This window comes from Cynocephalus volans, chromosome 6, assembly GCF_027409185.1.
Source record: "Cynocephalus volans isolate mCynVol1 chromosome 6, mCynVol1.pri, whole genome shotgun sequence".
Taxonomy (NCBI): Eukaryota; Metazoa; Chordata; class Mammalia; order Dermoptera; family Cynocephalidae; genus Cynocephalus; species Cynocephalus volans.
Window position 1 is genome coordinate 64,075,688 of NC_084465.1, and position 17,342 is coordinate 64,093,029.

At 33.6% G+C, this 17,342-nt stretch overlaps 1 protein-coding gene across 3 annotated transcripts in view; it reads left to right on the forward strand.

The window, feature by feature from the left end:
- The window catches only part of CFAP69 (cilia and flagella associated protein 69), a 55,506-nt gene that overhangs the window by 24,403 nt on the left and 13,761 nt on the right, over positions 1-17,342 (forward strand). For all 3 annotated transcript variants that reach the window (XM_063100272.1, XM_063100273.1, XM_063100275.1), the window contains 9 exons: positions 1,616-1,765; positions 1,875-2,052; positions 4,266-4,389; positions 7,147-7,195; positions 7,291-7,412; positions 9,836-10,052; positions 12,373-12,537; positions 15,454-15,572; positions 17,083-17,201. In XM_063100272.1, the coding sequence (XP_062956342.1) occupies positions 1,616-1,765; positions 1,875-2,052; positions 4,266-4,389; positions 7,147-7,195; positions 7,291-7,412; positions 9,836-10,052; positions 12,373-12,537; positions 15,454-15,572; positions 17,083-17,201 (1,243 nt within the window). The remainder of the gene's footprint in view (positions 1-1,615; positions 1,766-1,874; positions 2,053-4,265; positions 4,390-7,146; positions 7,196-7,290; positions 7,413-9,835; positions 10,053-12,372; positions 12,538-15,453; positions 15,573-17,082; positions 17,202-17,342) is intronic.

The window sequence follows — 17,342 nt, forward strand, 5'->3', positions numbered from 1 at the left end:
GCAGCATCAGAAAAAGGTTACAATAGAAATTTTAGTGGCTATAGTATAATATAAAATTATATATACAGTATGTTATTAAAATTATATGCATACCTGAAAAATATCAGCAAAACATATACCAAAATGTTAATGTTATCTCTAGATGGTGAAATTTTGGGCAATTTTTGTTTTTCTCTTTGTACTTTTTAAAATGCCTTTTAAAATTCAGGCACTATGTAGTTGCTAGGCATAGACTATAGTGAACTAATTACAAGAAAGTATGCATAGGGTCTTGTCCATGGACAGAGATCAAATCTGGAAAGATAAAACAAACTGACAGATATCTCAAAACTATGGCAAAATTAAGGAATCTAGTTGGTCTGAAAAGTCAAGAAGTCAGGGAGTTAGATAAATGAGATCTCTGAGAGAAAATAGCCTCATCTCAGGTGAACAAATGCCCTCTGGTATTTAATCTCTCTTGTTGAATATAGTTAGTCAGGCACCTATGCAACTGCATCAAAAGATGATGTAGTGTTTCTCACGGGTGCTAAGGCAGAAGGAAATTTTTAAAAGACATTTCACTAATAATCAAACTTCCCTAAAATACCATTATATTCACTAGCTATATTGGATTGAATTATGTCCCCCCAAAACTCACTGGAACTTGAATTGTGTCCTCCAGGTTTTATGTATTAAAAACTTAGCCCCCTCTGTGACTGTTAAGAGGGTAGGAAATTGTATTATGGTAATTGAAAGGTGTAGCCTTGAAGAGGTGATTGGGTTGTAGGACCATGCCATAGTGAATGAATTAAAAATGGTGGCCAGGGGTATGGTTCTGAGGGCTTTAAAAGAGAGAAGGGAGAGTCTGTCTCTCTCTCTGTTCTCTCTGCTTGCACCATCTTGCAATGTGAGATCCCTGGGTCATTGTCACCACCACCAGATGGACTTTGGACTTCCCAGCCTCAGAAACTGTAAGCAAATAAATTTTGTTTTCTTTATAAATCACTCAGTTCTGTGTATTTTGTTATAAGCAACAGAAATGGACTAATACACTAGCATTTATCAGAGAAGCATTATATTTTTCACTTCTTGTTTTATTGCTGACACCGCATAATTGTTGTCCTTTGAAAGCACTGAAGTAAGGCGTTGACCTGAATAGTACTTGTAATCATGCCATTTTCCTTTGCAGAGAGTCCTATCCAGTGACGAATAAGAAATATTGTTCTCTCTTAGAATTTAAGATGTATCCCCAAAATTCATGGTCCTATTTCAAATGCTACACCAGAGATCAGCAAACTACAGTCCCCAGGCCAAAGTCAGCCACCTGCAAATAAAGTTTTATTGGAACACAGCCACACCCATTTATTTTTGTATTATATATATCTGCTTTCTTGCTACAGCATTATGCTGCAACATGCTACAGAGTTGAGTAATTGAGAAGAAATCTTATAACTTGCTAAGTTTAAAATACTATCTGGCCCTTTTCAAAAAAGGTTTGCCCTTCCCTATGCTATACAAATTTTAAATGCTGTTCACTTACTACAATTTTTTGTTGTTGCTGTTAATGATAGATTACTCATTCTTTTGAATCATTATATGATATAATTGTACGTAGTTATTAACTAATTATTGTTAGGTTACCAGCAAGCTAGTTCATCTTACAAGATTAAAATGGCTGAAATTGGAGGATTGGCAAAAACAATGGTCCAGTCAATGACCTTGCTTGAAAATCAACTTGTTGAGAAAGTTTGGGTACTTAAAGTTCTGCAGCATCTCTCAACTTCTGGTTTGTATAATATTATTTAAGTTTGAATACTTTGTTGTCAATAATTTTTGTTTCCATCTAACAATGTCAAGACAGTATAACATAAATAATTTTTCAAATTTCTTTTCAGAAGTTAATTGTACTTTAATGATGAAAGCACAAGCAGCCAGTGGAATCTGTGCTCACCTCAATGACCCAGATCCTTCTGGACAGCTTCTGTTTCGTTCATCAGAAATACTTTGGAACTTATTGGAAAAATCTTCAAAAGAAGAAATCATACAACAGCTTAGTAACTTAGAATGTTTGCTGTAAGTATATTTGGTTAGATAGAAATTTTTTTTTAAATTTAAAATGATAGCCAGTGACATAACTAACATCTTTGTTTGAATCTGTGTTCAGTTAGGCTTTTGACACATGATGGCTGTGTTCCAGAACATCTTTTTTGTGCCATGGTATAAATGAAATTGCACAATAACAAGCCATGCTTTTCTATGTGGAAGACTCTTAAAGTAGTTTAAAGTATTAAGACTAAATTATGCCTTTGAATATGTATAAAGAAAAATTAGGCATTTAGAACTATTTCATTTATTCATTCAGTAAATCTATTATTGACTGCTTACTATCTTCTAGATATGCAATAAACAGTAGCAATAAAATGTGAGTAAGCCTTCAAGTTGCTTATTCATTTATTCAACAAATAATCGTCTGCTTTTTGCCAGTTTCAGTACTAGGCTGTAGAAGTACAGTGGAAACAATACAGACATGGTCTTTGTTTTCATGGAATTTACATTATGCTAGGAGAGATGGACAAATAAATAGGCAGCTAAAAGAGCATACTAAAATATTATGATAGAGATTATTGCAAGGTGCTTTGTGTTTTCCAGAAGAAAGTGAATCAACACATTTTTATTTGCAAGTAAACTAAAACCCAACCCAATTGACTTAAGCAATATAGGAAATTTGTAGGCTACTGTAGCTATAAAGACAATGATAAAACTGGTTTCATGTACATCTTTATTCAAGGCTCAGCAAATATCAGGACTTGTTCCTTCTTTACCTCTCTGTACTATCTTCCACTGTGTTAGCTTAATTCTCAAGTTCCATGTAGTGAGACCTAAGAAATCTAGGTTCATTTCATCTCAACCCCAAATTAAGCAGAAGAGAAGCCTTGCTATCCTGAAAGCTCAAAGAAAAGTCTTCAAATTCAGTCCCTGTTGGCCCTGAATGGTCTCATGTTGGCCAAATGCCCATTCCAGAATGAATTAAGAATGCTAGAGAGAAGGAAAGCTCTGACTGGCTAAAAAGCAGCTGAAGGCAGCTTCACAGGATCAAGAGTTGGCGAGTAGTGAACACCTAATTAAAAATAAGGGTACTATTATTATAAGAAGGGCAAGTGGGTCCCAGGAGGCAAAGCAACAAATGTCTACTGTAGAAGGAACCTGATCCAGACTTGGAGAGTTAATAAGTGCTTCCTAAGGAATGCTAATCAGGTATCTGAAAAATAGGAATTAACAACACAGAAAAGTTCTTTATGTGGGGAGCATCTTAGACAGGGGGAACAGAAGTGAAAATAGAATGTGGCAAAATCAAAAAGCTGAAAGTAGGCTGGCTGGTTAGCTCAGTTGGTTAGAGCATGGTGCTGATAATACCAAGGTACCAGGTCTCATCCCCATACTGGCCAGCTGCCAAAAAAAAAAAAAAAGAAAGAAAGAAAGAAACCCATAAACCAAAACAAAAAAACAAACAAAAAGAACTGAAAGAAATTCAAGATGGTGAGAACAGAAAGAACAGAGTAGAATGGTGAGAAATGAGGCTAACAATGTTAACAGCAACTATAACATGAAAGGCCTGATAAACCATGTTAAAGAGATAGGACTGTATCCTAAGAACAAAGAGAAGTCTTTAAATGGTTTTAAAAAGGAAAGTGACATAATTGAATCCTTATTTTGGAGAAGTCACTTTGACCACCATGTAGAGATTAGATTAATGGGTTCTTTTCTGGTACATAGTGAATTAGAAGCAGAGTTGGAAGTGTGGAAAAGACTAGGAAAACTTGAAATGAATAATGTAATATAAAAAGGGAGATTTTGTTGAAAGACGCTTAAGTAATATGTCCATAGAAATATGTGTCAGTTCAGGCTGCTATAACAAAATACCTTAGATTGGGTAGTTCATAACAACAGAAATTTATTTCTCACAGTTTTGGAGGCCAGAAGTCTGAGATCAATCAGGGTACCAGCGTGGCTGGATTCTGGTGAATGCACTCTTCCAAGTTGTAGAGTACTGACTTCTCATGTCCTAACATGAAAGAAAGAGAGCAAGAAAGCTCTCTGGGATTCCTTTTATAAGGGCATTAGGCCCATTCATGAGTGCTCCACCCTCATGACCTTATTACTTCCCAAAGGCCCTGCCTTCTAATACCATCACATTGGGGATCAGGATTTCAATATATGAATTTTGGAGGGACACAAACATTCAGTCCGTAACAATATGGTCTTTAAAATATGACTTTATTTTCTAGGACTTTGAAGGAAGTGTTTAAAAATCTGTTTATGAGAGGCTTTAGTCATTACGATCGTCAGCTTAGAAATGATATATTAGTGATCACTACAATTATAGCTCAAAACCCTGGAGCACCAATAATCGTAAGTATGAAGCAAATTGCATTAATTTTAATTATGGAAGTGGTGGGGGCTGGAGAAGGGAGTCCTAAAATATGTTGTAATATCTATGTATTTTGTTATAATGCCAAATTATGTTGTAATGCCATTATGGTCAACAATATACATATCATGCTGCCAATTCTTCTTTGTATTCCTTTGGAAATTTGAGATCCTTCTTATATTTTATAATTTGTGCCCATATGTACTATTTATGATGCTTTTCTTTCCCTACTGAGGATATGAGTTTTCATCTGGCATCATTTTTCTTTCACTGGAAGAACTTCCTTTACCATTTCTTGTGGTACAGATCTGCTAGCTGGTGGCAACAAATTCTCTTAGTTTTCTTTCATCTGAAAATATCTTCAATTCACCTTAATTCTTGAGAACTATGATCACTGAATATAGAATTCTAGTTTGTAAAAATTTTTCATTTAGCACTTTAAAGATTATATTCCACTGTCTTCTGGCCTCTGGTACATAGTGAATTAGAGGCAGAGTTGGAAGTGTGGAAAAGATTAGGAAAACCTGAAATGTTTCTGACAAGAAGTATTTGTTTTTTCAAATTATTGTTCCCTATGTACAATATATCATTTTTTCCTCTGGCTGTTGCCAAGATTTTCACTCTATCTTTGGTTTTCAGCAGTTTTCCTATGATGTGCCAAGGTGTGATTTCCTTTGTATTTATCCTGCTTGGGGTTCATACAGCTTCTTGAATATGTAAATTTAAGTCTTTAACCAAATTCGGAGAATTTGGGCTATTATTTCTTCAATTTCTTTTTTTAGCCCTATTCTTTCTCCAATTACTTGTATGTTTGACTTTTTTATATTGTTGCACAGGTTTGTGAGTCTCTGTTCACTTTTTTCACTCATTTTTCTATTCTTCAGATTGTATAACTTGTATTGGTCTATATATTTAAATTCACTGACATTTTTTTTCTATCACCTCCATTCTGCTGTTTATCTCATCTAGTACATTTTTAATTAAGATATATTTTTTAGTCTGAGAATTTATTTTTGGTTCTTTTTTGTAATTTCTATTTTTCTGCTAAGAGTTCCTATCTTTCCATTCATCATGGGCGTCTTTACTGTGGGTTCTGGCTGAAGAGTAGTTTGTATTTTGTTTGCTTGTTTGTTTATCAATAGGCATTTAACTTGGCTAGATTCATCCCTGTGGTCGATGGCACCTCAAATATCAGTTCAGTTCTTCTAGTCTTACCAGGGATGCTTGAGTTTTCCTGCACTTCTGTGGTTCAGTCATCAGCCAGAGATCTGGGAAGGGTTTGTACACAGAATTTGAGGTTGTTCTTCTCTGCCTGTCTCCTTAATGGGATTCCTTCCTTCAATAACTAGTGGCTGTGGTTGCCTCTGTGCTCTGGTTCTTTAAACCACTAAGACTACAGGTTTACTCTGAGTTTCAGCATCCCCACAAGGCACAGAATATGACCTTTCCTTAGGCCAAAAGCCATTTTTTAAAAATGGAAAACTCATGCAGTGCCACTCCCTTCTTCAAAAGTTCTGACTTCCTTCCAGTGTCTGCTTGCTCTTAGTCACAAGAGAGTTATTTTTATATTTTGTCCAGAGTTTACAATTGTTACCAGCAGGAGGATCTGTCTTATAGGAACTACTCAGCCATACCAGGAACTGAGCCTCTCCATATTTTATAATGTAAACCATATGGATTCTAAAGTAGTAGGAATATGAAACTGTAAGCTCAAAAGCTCAGGGTTTGCCCCTAAAAAAATCTTCCTGATGTGCAAAGTCCAACTAGGATATCTCTGTCAGTAATGATTTTCCTCATGATGAAATGTTGCAACTGTGGTCATTCTTCAGGGATTTCCATGTTAAGTAGAAACTTTTTTGTTATCTCTTGAGCAAATATTTGCCATAGTGAGAGTGGTTGGGGTAGGATTGGGGATGTTTAAGTAAAGCTGTTGAAAATAACTGGATTTTCCTCCCTTATTGTGTCACTTAAAGGTATAGAAAATGAATTACAGAAGAAACTATGTAGACCTAATACATTTTGGGTTCTTACCAAACGTTAAATAGTATCTTTGTACTAATCATATAATAGAATAGCTGAAACTGGATAATTTATAAAGAAAATGAAATTTATTTCTTACAATTTTGGAGGCTGGGAAGTCCAAGGTCAAGGGAGCACATCTGGTAAGGGTCTCCTTGGTGGGGACTCTGCCAAGTCTCACAACAATGCAGGATATCACATGACAAGGGGGCTAACAGTATATTAACATGCTCACTTGCTCTCATTCTAAAGCTACCAGTGCCTCTCCCATGATAACCCACACATTCATTAACCCACTAATCCATTAATTCATTAATTCATGAATGATTTAGTCCATTCATGAGGGCATAGCCCTCACAATCCAGTCACCTACCAAAGGCCCCACCTCTCTCAACACTGCCACATTGGGAATCAAGCTTCCACATGAACTTTGGAGGGGACAACCATTCAGACCATAACTGTGTCTTGTAGAATATTCATAGAATAATGTAAAACATTTCTTAGAACCTACAGAAGTAGGTTTAAAATGAAATACATTACAAGTATATCTGGCTATATTCTTTTATTTTCTTGCTTTCATCCCTTTTATTAGTGCTTTATGAATTCGAATGAATGACAATAGGTGAATATCATAAATAGTACTTAAATAGTAGGTAAAAAATGGTCATCTGTATCTTAACTTCCATCTGATTAATTCATGTTTTGTATATTTATATCAGGAATGTGGCTTTGCCAGAGATTTGATACTATTTGCAACCTTTAATGAAGGTAAAAACCATACAACTTTTTATTTCTTTTAATTATCTTGATGAGTCTTGTACATCATTTTAGCTTTCATTTTGCTCTTTCTTTTCCCTTCACAGTTAAAAGTCAAAATCCTTTGGTAAAAGGTCTTAAGCTTTCTAATTCCTATGAAGATTTTGAGTTGAAGAAATTGCTATTCAATATGATTGTGATCTTATGTAAAGATTTACCTACTGTACAGGTAAAGAGTAATCAAAACAGGAAAATTAATAAAAATTGTCTCACTTTGTAGTATAACTTTTTTAAAAGTCATGACTGCATATCCTTCATCAACCCATATATCTTTACCAGAGAAATAACAAACTCTGACCAGCCTGAATTTCAGCTTTCGAAAATTTTCTTTGCCTATCTGTTAATAATGTACCTAAATTTAAAAAACATGATCCAAAGAAAAACAGTAGAACCTAAGAAATTTATCAGTATATTTAGATCTCCAGAATAAGAGAGCATAATATAAAAGAAGTTTCATACAGGCGCATTCAGACTAATAGTTTGTCTCTGACCTTAGTAACAAGGGATGTTTTAATGCCAGAGAAAGTTGTTAACCTCCGTGATGCCTATCTCATTTATGGACCTGCTTTTTCTCTACATAAACCTAATGTCTTTAATTTTTTTTTATTATCCATGAATTTGTTTTAATACTTTATTTTTCACATAACAGCATGATGTAATCTTAAGGACACTGGAACTGAATTTCACTTCTGCCTTATCACCTACTAGTTATGTGGCCTTGGAAAAATCACCTCATCTTTCTGAGATTTAGTTTATCCTTCTGTAAAAGAAAGGTTATAATACTTCTGTCCTGCTCACAGGGCTGTTAAGAGGTTGAGATGAAGGCTTTGTAAACTATAAAGTGATAGGAAAATGTATTACTAATAATTCCATTAGTTTAGTTACTTGCCACATTAAGCGAAATTTCCATTTCGTCCTAAAATTCTCTCAAGTTTCAAGGGGTTACCATGAAAAAGAAGTGGGGATTCATTCTATCAGTATGAGGGTACTTCAAAAAGTCTGTGGAAAAACAGAATCCATAAACTTTTTGAAATACCTCATGTCATTACCAATAATACCAAGAAGGGCTAGTATAGTGGTAAGGGCTTTAGTCAGGTGGAATCCCAAGGCTATAACTTTCTAGCTATATGATCTTTAATAGGTTGTTTAGTTTCTCTAAATCCCAGGTAGCTCAACTTTAACATGGGGATAGCACCTACCTCATGGGATTATTATGAGGATTTAAATGAGCTCAGCATTTACTTGCTAATGCCACTTTGAGGAATGTATATTTAAAAATGTTCAGAAAAAGAGAAATTACCCATATAGTTATAATTTTATTATTCATATCAAAATATATATAATGTATAGAACCTAAATATATTTTCTGAAATGCCAAATAGAAAATCATTCCATAAAATATAGTTTATTATTACAGTGGAGTATTATATAGGTATTAAATCATGGTTTTAAAGACAATAAATAAAGTTTCCACTACAGCTTATAAACCAATTTTAGTTGATTGAACACTTTGTAGACCATAGTCAAACACAAAGATTTTGATGAGGTCCTTAAAGCACTTTGTGAGCAGCGGAATTAACTATTTTCTTTATGTCATATGTTTGTGGCCCAGTGATAGCAGTGATAATCAATATGTGCACTATCAATTGCAGTTCACAGGGAATTTCAAAAAACATTATCCACTTAATTATTACCATAATGCCAGAACTAGTAGTTATTCATATTCCTGTTTTCTGAACTCTAAGTCTTGCATTCTTTCCATGCAGACTAGTGGGGAATTGAAAAAAATTCCTAATTGTTATTGTGAAAAAGTCTTTATAGAATAATGCCAAATTAAAAGAGAATTAAATATAATATAGTACATAGTGTTTTATTTTCTTATAAACTATAAATATTCATCAACCAGAAACAGCTATAATATTAACTCTGTTGTCCTAATAGCTATACATTTGTGTTTTATTTTTATTGAAATAATAGATTCAATAAAATTTTTAAATACTAGGCATGTAATTAAACATGGCTTGTGACCTAACATTCATTTGATAGAATGTTTATATAAGTTCTGTTGTGTGTGGTTAAATATTAGCCTTATTCTTTACTTCAGACAAAATTGTTTTTTATAGTACACAGCTAAGTCTGTGAAATGTTTACTTCAAAAAAGAGAGTAAGGAAAGAAATGCCAGCAGTTTATTTTCCCCCAATTTTTAACTCCTAAGGTTTTATCATAAACAAAAACTAAATTACATATATGAACAGCAAAGACAAAAAATTAATACATATTGTATATTATTGTCACCTAGAAAGTGCATACCTCAGAAAAAGGGATTATAACCAACTGTTATTGTTGCTTTTTTTTTTTTCTGTTTTTTTATTTTCTATTTTTTTTGGTACCTATCATAGATGGGGGATATTTATGGGCCCAGCATGCTTCCACTGCACCACTCTCCTAGTTAGATTGAGGATATTTATGAAGGAAATATTTTGAAATGATCATCAGTAAAACATCAAATTGGAAATCATTTAATTTTCTTAGATTAAATGAAGTTATTTTAATTAGGTTTCTAACAAAGTACCTTCTGTCTTCTTTCATAGCTATTAATTGATGGCAAAGTTGTTTTGGCTTTGTTTACCTATGTTAAAAAGCCTGAGAAACACAAAATAATCGAATGGTCTGCCGCACAGCATGAAGAATTACAACTGCATGCAATTGCCACTTTGTCAACAGTGGCTCCTCTATTAATAGAAGAGTACATGTCATGCCAGGGAAATGCTCGAGTCCTTGCATTTCTAGAATGGTGTGAGAGTGAAGGTGAGTGACCCTTCAAGATTCCTGTCAAAATTCTAAGCTACGTTTTTCAACAGAACTCTCATTATATGCTCTCAATATATTTCTATATTCAATAGAAAATGTGATGGTTAATTACAGTGAAAAGAAAAATATGTAGATCCATCTTCCTTTTAATCTGTTTGTAAATTGTTTTAAGAAAAAAAGTTGAGATTTTATTTAAAGTTAGGCATTAGTAAATCTCATAACTATAGTTGATGCACACATAAAAGAAATCATACATATAAAATGATTTAAATTTGTATGTTATTAGTCCTATCCAAAAATTGTATTTAGGAAGGAGATAAATCCTGGCAATATGTTAATGCACTTGTTCAGCAAAATGAATGCCTACCAGATACTGTTTAAGCTGCTGAAAATACATTTATGCTTAAAATAAATGTAAGTCCTTACCTTCACGAAGCTTAAAATCTAGATTTCTAGCAAGAAATAATGACTCCATATGTACTCTACCAAATTAGCAGAGCCTCCAATTTAAATTAGTATATTATTTTAATTCTTAGAAAACAAGAAATACATTCATGTTTTAAAGAATTTTATAGGGAAGATACTGTTTCTCTTCTGGTACTAATTTTGTTCTGGAAATAATTTTGTATGATCCATTTTCATTAGATCAAGAAAATCACTCATTTATCCATGAGGGAGGAAAAAAATTATAGCCTTTTTATTCTCTAATTTCTTATATGCTGAGTTTCTAAATTTAGTCTTGTTAAATTACTTTCCACTAAAGAAAACATTTCTTCTGTCTATTCTTTTTATCATTTATGTTTATAGAAGACTATAAATCAAAAAGGAAAATGCTGCCTGATAAGAGAAGACTGATAGCTAACAGTTACTGAGTACCTACTATATGGTAGGACTTAAACACTGTACGAATATTAACTCATTTAGTCCTCCCAACAATCCTAGCAAGTATAGATACTATTATTATCCTGGTTTGTCAGATGGGTAGAACTCAATCTGAGAAGCTAAATAACTTGTTTCTAGACACACAGTAAGCTACAGAGCAAGGATTTAACACAGGCTTCAGAACTCACACTTTTAACCAGTACACAACACTCAGAACAGAATTGTAAACTTTTTTAGCTTTAAACATAAAGCTACTTATAAAAGAACCTTTTAAAGAACGCTATTGTAAAGAAGGGAGGACTTGCCTTGCTATTTATCAAGACCTACCATAAAGCTATGGTAATTAAAATTATGTGGTACTGGGTCAGGGATAGACAAATAGCATGGAATATATGCAAGGTTGGCATTATCAGAGATGATATTGCCAATAGTGAGAGAAGAGTGGTGCTGGGGAAGTTGGCCCTTCATGTGAAAAAGTAAAAATTAGATCTTTTCACTTTGTTAAAAAAATTCAGTTGCAAAACGAATTAAAGACCTAAATATGAAAAGTAAATGTGAAGCTCTTAGAAGAAAACATAGTAAAATATCTTTATGATAGATATCAGGGTAGGAAAAGATTTCTTTAAAAAGACTCATGAGCTTAAGTTATGCAGGAAAAGATTGATGCATTTAACTACTGTAAAACTTACAAATGTCTATATGACAAAATCAGAATGAAATATCAATCTCCAAATTGACAGAAGACATTTACTACCCCCATGACTGATAAAGGATTAGAATCCAGGTTCATGAAGAACTTCTACATATTTACAAGAAAATAATTCAGTACAGAAGTGTATGAAGGATAGGGACAGCCATGTCACAGAGAAAATCCCAAATTTTCAAAAACATTAAAAATGATTTGGAAAAAATCAATTAGTCCTATACACTGTATCTATATAATCACTTTGGAAACAATTTGGCAACTTTAGTAAAATTCAATGTGGGTATACCCTATACGATTCTGGTGTCACTTAGAGAATTCTTATCGCTGGGAATAAGGAGACATGAACCAGAGTGTTCATTGTGGCAGTTTGTATTAGTGAATTGATAAACTGATTCATTTATGAAATGAATACTGAAAGTAATTAAAATTAATGATCTAGATCTATTTGTGACAATGTAAATAATTTTTAAAATATAATGTTGAGTAACAGGAACAAGTTACAAAAGATACATACAATATGATAGATTTGAATAAAATCTTAAAGTATTTATTTCTGTACTGGGAATAGAAGGAGAGATGGGATAATATTTTATTTACTTTTCTAAAAAAACTAAAGCAAATATAACAAAATTTTAATATCTGTTTAAACTTACAGATAGTATATCTGACTTTTTTTTATTTTAAATGTTTTAAATTTCTTGATGTAAAGTAAATAATTTTTTTCGACAGATTCCTTCTTTAGTCATGGTAACAGTTTTCATGGTGCAGGTGGCCGTGGCAACAAGTTTGCCCAAATGCGTTACAGTTTAAGACTCCTAAGAGCCATGGTCTACCTTGAAGATGAGACTGTAAACATAGATCTTTGTGAAAAGGGAGCAATTCAGCAACTCATAGGTAAAATATAACATGGTAGTTTACTGATAAAAGTGGAACATTTTAATACTAGAGGTTTTGTTTGAAATGTTTTTCTACAAATATATTTTGTTTTTATGGCTAAGAAACTCCTGAATATTTTCTTGATTCTTGTTTCATGTTGTTGCTATAAATCAGTTTGTATTCTTACTGAAACATCATAATCACTAATCCTTTAAACATCTGTTTTCTCAGTTCAGATACCATTTTTTATTTAAGATTATCTTTTTTTTTAATGTGCTGTTGTTATGTTTCATTCTTCTAGTAGTAAGGCCTTTTGAAGCCATTTTAAAAGAGGACAACATTACAGTTTCCAAGGCATCTGACATACCCGAACACTGGTACCTTATTGTATACAGAAGCGAATAAAGGAGATTCTTTTCTGATAGGAAAAATCAGAATATCCTTGATTTTCAACTTACAATCGATTATGCTGAGTCACCTTATCCCCTAAAATAGGTACATGTAAGTCCAGTGTAAAATTTAGAACCCCTGAACAAAAACTGCTTTACCTTTTATTATTTAAAAAAAAAAAAAAAAGTCATCCAGTCCTCACCTTTCCTGACTTTGAAAGTAAGAGCTATTTCAGTCATTCATATTCACTGATTGCTTCATGAGTAAATGATATAACCTGTTGGATGTCAATTAGTTACAAATGCCTACTCAAAACTTTTCTTACTGTTGAGTTAAACTGCCTTCTCTTCCATCATTAGTGTAGTGGGGTGGTACCCTCCAATAATAATAATAATAGTAAGGAAAAAGAAGTATATTGAAAAGGGAGCTAGGCAAAAGCATTTACTTTCTTGCCAGGTTTGCTTAGGATGACCAAACCTGAAAGTACATTTTATCACTCTCGTGCACTTTCCATTGCACAAAACTTAGTCTTAAGGACCCAGTCTAACTACAGGAGATTCAGGAAATACAATCTCCCATATGTCCAGGAAGAAGACTTAATCCTATCTGGGGCAAGGGAGTAGGGTGGGGAAAGGGAAAACAAATAGCAAGAGTTCTTCTATTCTTAGGACCTTTTCACTCTAATTTCCGGAAAGAAGCTGATCTTTACTACATGAGTTCGTGGAGTCAGAGATCTTGTGTTACTGAATCTAACAAAGCTTTATAGTAGTAACATGCTCAATAGTCACTGCATTGTAAATGTTTATACACTTTCTGAGTGGGCACTGGATTTACAAACATGTATAGATAGAGCAGGATACTGGCGACATTGTCCTTGATGAGAACAAAAGAGAATATGTATATCATAGAAAGATAGCATTTGTTACCCTGCACCATCAATTAGACCCTTAATGAGTAGAATAGAGAGTAAATGTCACAGAAACTAATAGGCATGGATAGTTTTCAAGATTGGGCAGTCTTAATAGGAGCCTGTGAAGGTAAGGGTGTTTTCAAGAGGGATAAGAAAAGGAATGGCCTTGCATTCAAGGGAACAGCATGAGCAGTCATGGTGTTAAAATATGTATGATGATGTTTTCAGAGCTAGTTTAAGTGGAGCCCAAGTTTTATGAAGACAAATGATGTGAAATATTTTAATAGTATAGTCAGAGACCGAGCTGGAAAGAGTTGAGTGGCAGACAACAGAGTTTGAACTTCATCCTCTTTAGGCATGGGGAGCCATCAGGGGTTTTGATCAGAGATTATGTGTACAATGCTGTTTTAGGAAGAAGAATCTCAAAGAAATAGACTGATTTAGAACAGAACAAAGAGGTAAAGGCAGGAAGTTAAAGGGTACTTAAACATAGAGAAAATAATTCAGTATTAATGTACTATGTGTCACAGATAGCAGGGAATGATACATGCCTGCACCCAGGTAGGAAGGAGAATGAGATGATCTGGAAAGGAGAAGCAGACCTGTGGCCAGCCAGGTTGGATTCCTAGAAGATGCTCCTGATAAGGAGCACAGGCTTTGTCCATGGCATGACCGTGCACAGGGCCTTCAGCAGGCCAACTGACCTCCCTAGGGTCTGATCCCTCACCTGTAATTCATCCTAACAGGACCAAGAATAGTCCCTCAGAGCCAGCTATTGAAATAGGCTGTGATTTCCATGGCCCTTGTACTTTAGAACATAGCTCCATACCTTTCTGCTAGTGCCACTGACCCCTTTAACAGAGGAAAAATGACTTTTATTCCTCATTTAAAGCTTAAAGGAAAATTCTTTTTGAGGCAAAATTTTATTGTGAATATCATTTCATCACCGTTAGTGGCTGTTTTTAAGTCCTTTTCAATTTTGATAGAAGCAAGGGAGGGATTTTAAAGCACATGGAATACTGCTACTTAAAGTTGCTGAAGACACCTTCAGGTAGACGTGAGGAGAAGATACAGAAACAATAGGAATTAAAATAAAACACATAAATAAATGGGGAAAAAGGAAGAAAAGAAATAACAGAAAGGTCTTCCACCTTTGCTTAAAATTGGCACTGTTAACTGTGAGGAAACAAAAAGCCGAGGCGCATTACATACAGTCAGGCATTTTGGTCATATTTACAAATGCACTCATCTCTGCCTCATGAAACTGCATATTTTAAAACACTGTTTGCTGGGCAAAGTATCCATTTGGTATCATCCTTTAATGATACCCTATTAATTCTGAACTAGAATTTCTGTGTATATGGGACTACTGATTGTATTGAGAAATTCTATATAGGTGGGGCTATATATGTATATATACAGAAATTCTATATATGTGGGACTACTCATTGTATTGAAAGCTCAAGGAATCCATTTATCATCAACAGCTTCTAGGTTACTATTGAATGAAAATAGCCCCTTCTAAAATAGTTTCTCTGGCTGGAGAAACTTTTAGAAGAATTTTCTAAATAGTAATTGATCAAAATAAAAATACAGTGTTTAATACCTATATTCCTTAAATTTTTTCATACCAGGAATCTTTAAAAATATGCTAAGCAAGAGTAATGAAAAGGAAGAGGCCATTGTTTTGGAAATCCAGTCTGATATATTACTTATCTTATCTGGTCTTTGTGAACATCATATTCAAAGAAAGGTATGTATGCCTGTGAATCAAAGTTTTGTTGAAAAGTTCCAATCACCTAACACTATGAACTTTGTGTAGAAAGTGCCTGTAAATGTTGTTAATTCAATATTCTTTTTTAATAATTAGGGTATTAATTATATATAGTAAAATGTACAGATCTTAGATATATAATTTGATAGGTTTTGATGAGTGTATACATACATTTAACCAATACCTGAACTTAAACATAGAATATGCCATTTCCCTATAAAATTTCCTCATCCCCTTAGCAGCCACCTCCTATCCACCTCCAGGCAACCACTATTATGATCTCTATCCCTTTAGATTGGTTTTGCCAATCTTTATACGAATGGAATCACACAGTATTTATTCTTTTATGTCTGGTTTCTGTCATCCAGCATCATATTTCTGAAATATATCCATGTTGTTGCATGTATCAATAGTTCATTACTTTTCATTGCTGAATAGTATTCCATTGTGTGAATATACTGAGATTTGTTTAGCCGTTCCACTATTGATAGGAACTTCAGTTGTTTCCATTGGGCCTATTAGGAATAAAGCTTCAGCGAACCTTCTTGTACTAGAGTTTTCGTGGACATAATGTTTTCATTTCTCTTGGGTGAATACATAGGAGTAGAATTGATGGATCATAAAGGAGGTATATATTTATCTTTATAAGAAACTGCCAAACAGTTTTCCAAAGTGGACTGTACCATTATAAATGTTGCTTGGAGTTTGAATTGCATTCATACCTAAAACTAAAAGTTAGAACAAAAGCTTAATTTTCTTCAATCTTTTTTTAGCTGCATAGTAAACTCCAAGTCTCAGCAATTGATAATTTAAATAGCAAGAGACAGAATTGGAAAGATAAAAACAAACAAAAAAAAAAGATGAAGGTTTTAATAGACAGGTTTTAGGGAGAGGCAACAGGAATAATGGATACTTAGTTTTAAGCTTTGGTGCAACTTCTTAAATTCTACCACCATGTGCCTGTGCTCTTCTGGAAAAATAGTCATAATCTTGCTTACTGGGAGACAACTGAACAACAATGCAATGAAAAAGGTAATTGGTAAGATAAAAATACTAAGTGCTAATAACGTTATATAAATTATTAAAGGTTTTAACTACCATTTATGTACTTATTTTTCTCTTGGATTCACTAAGAAATCTTCCGTGATAGTTATTAATATCTCGTAGTCATTGGAAGAAAATTATGGGGCAAGTCTTATGGCTTATTTTTTCTTTTTTAGAGAAAGAGAAAGGGAAAGAACAAAAAGTCTAAAGGTACATTAAGCTGGCATGTTGATTTATGCCTTCTCTTCAACTGATTGGCTTTACAATAATTTGTCTTAAATTCTTGAGAATGAGTACAAATTTTTAAAAATTATATTAAAAATATCATTTTCCAAACAATATTGCTATATATCTCTGGTAGAAATAGTTTTAGGGGACAGGATGAAGTGGAGAAGAAAGGAACTATTTATTTCAAGAAATAATTTCAGACAAATCTCTTAAACAGGAAATTTTTGGAACTGATGGAGTAGATATAGTTCTTCATGTAATGAAAACAGACCCCAGGAAGTTACAGAGTGGCTTAGGCTATAATGTACTTCTCTTTAGTACATTGGACAGCATTTGGTGAGTATTACTGCAACCAAGTTAGGTAGAATCACAGTATAAGAAAGTGACCTGTGCAGCTATATACATCAGTTTTCTTCCCTCAGAACCACACCAGGAAGATAACTCTCTCTATGCCTTTTTCTTTTAGATAGTCCAAAA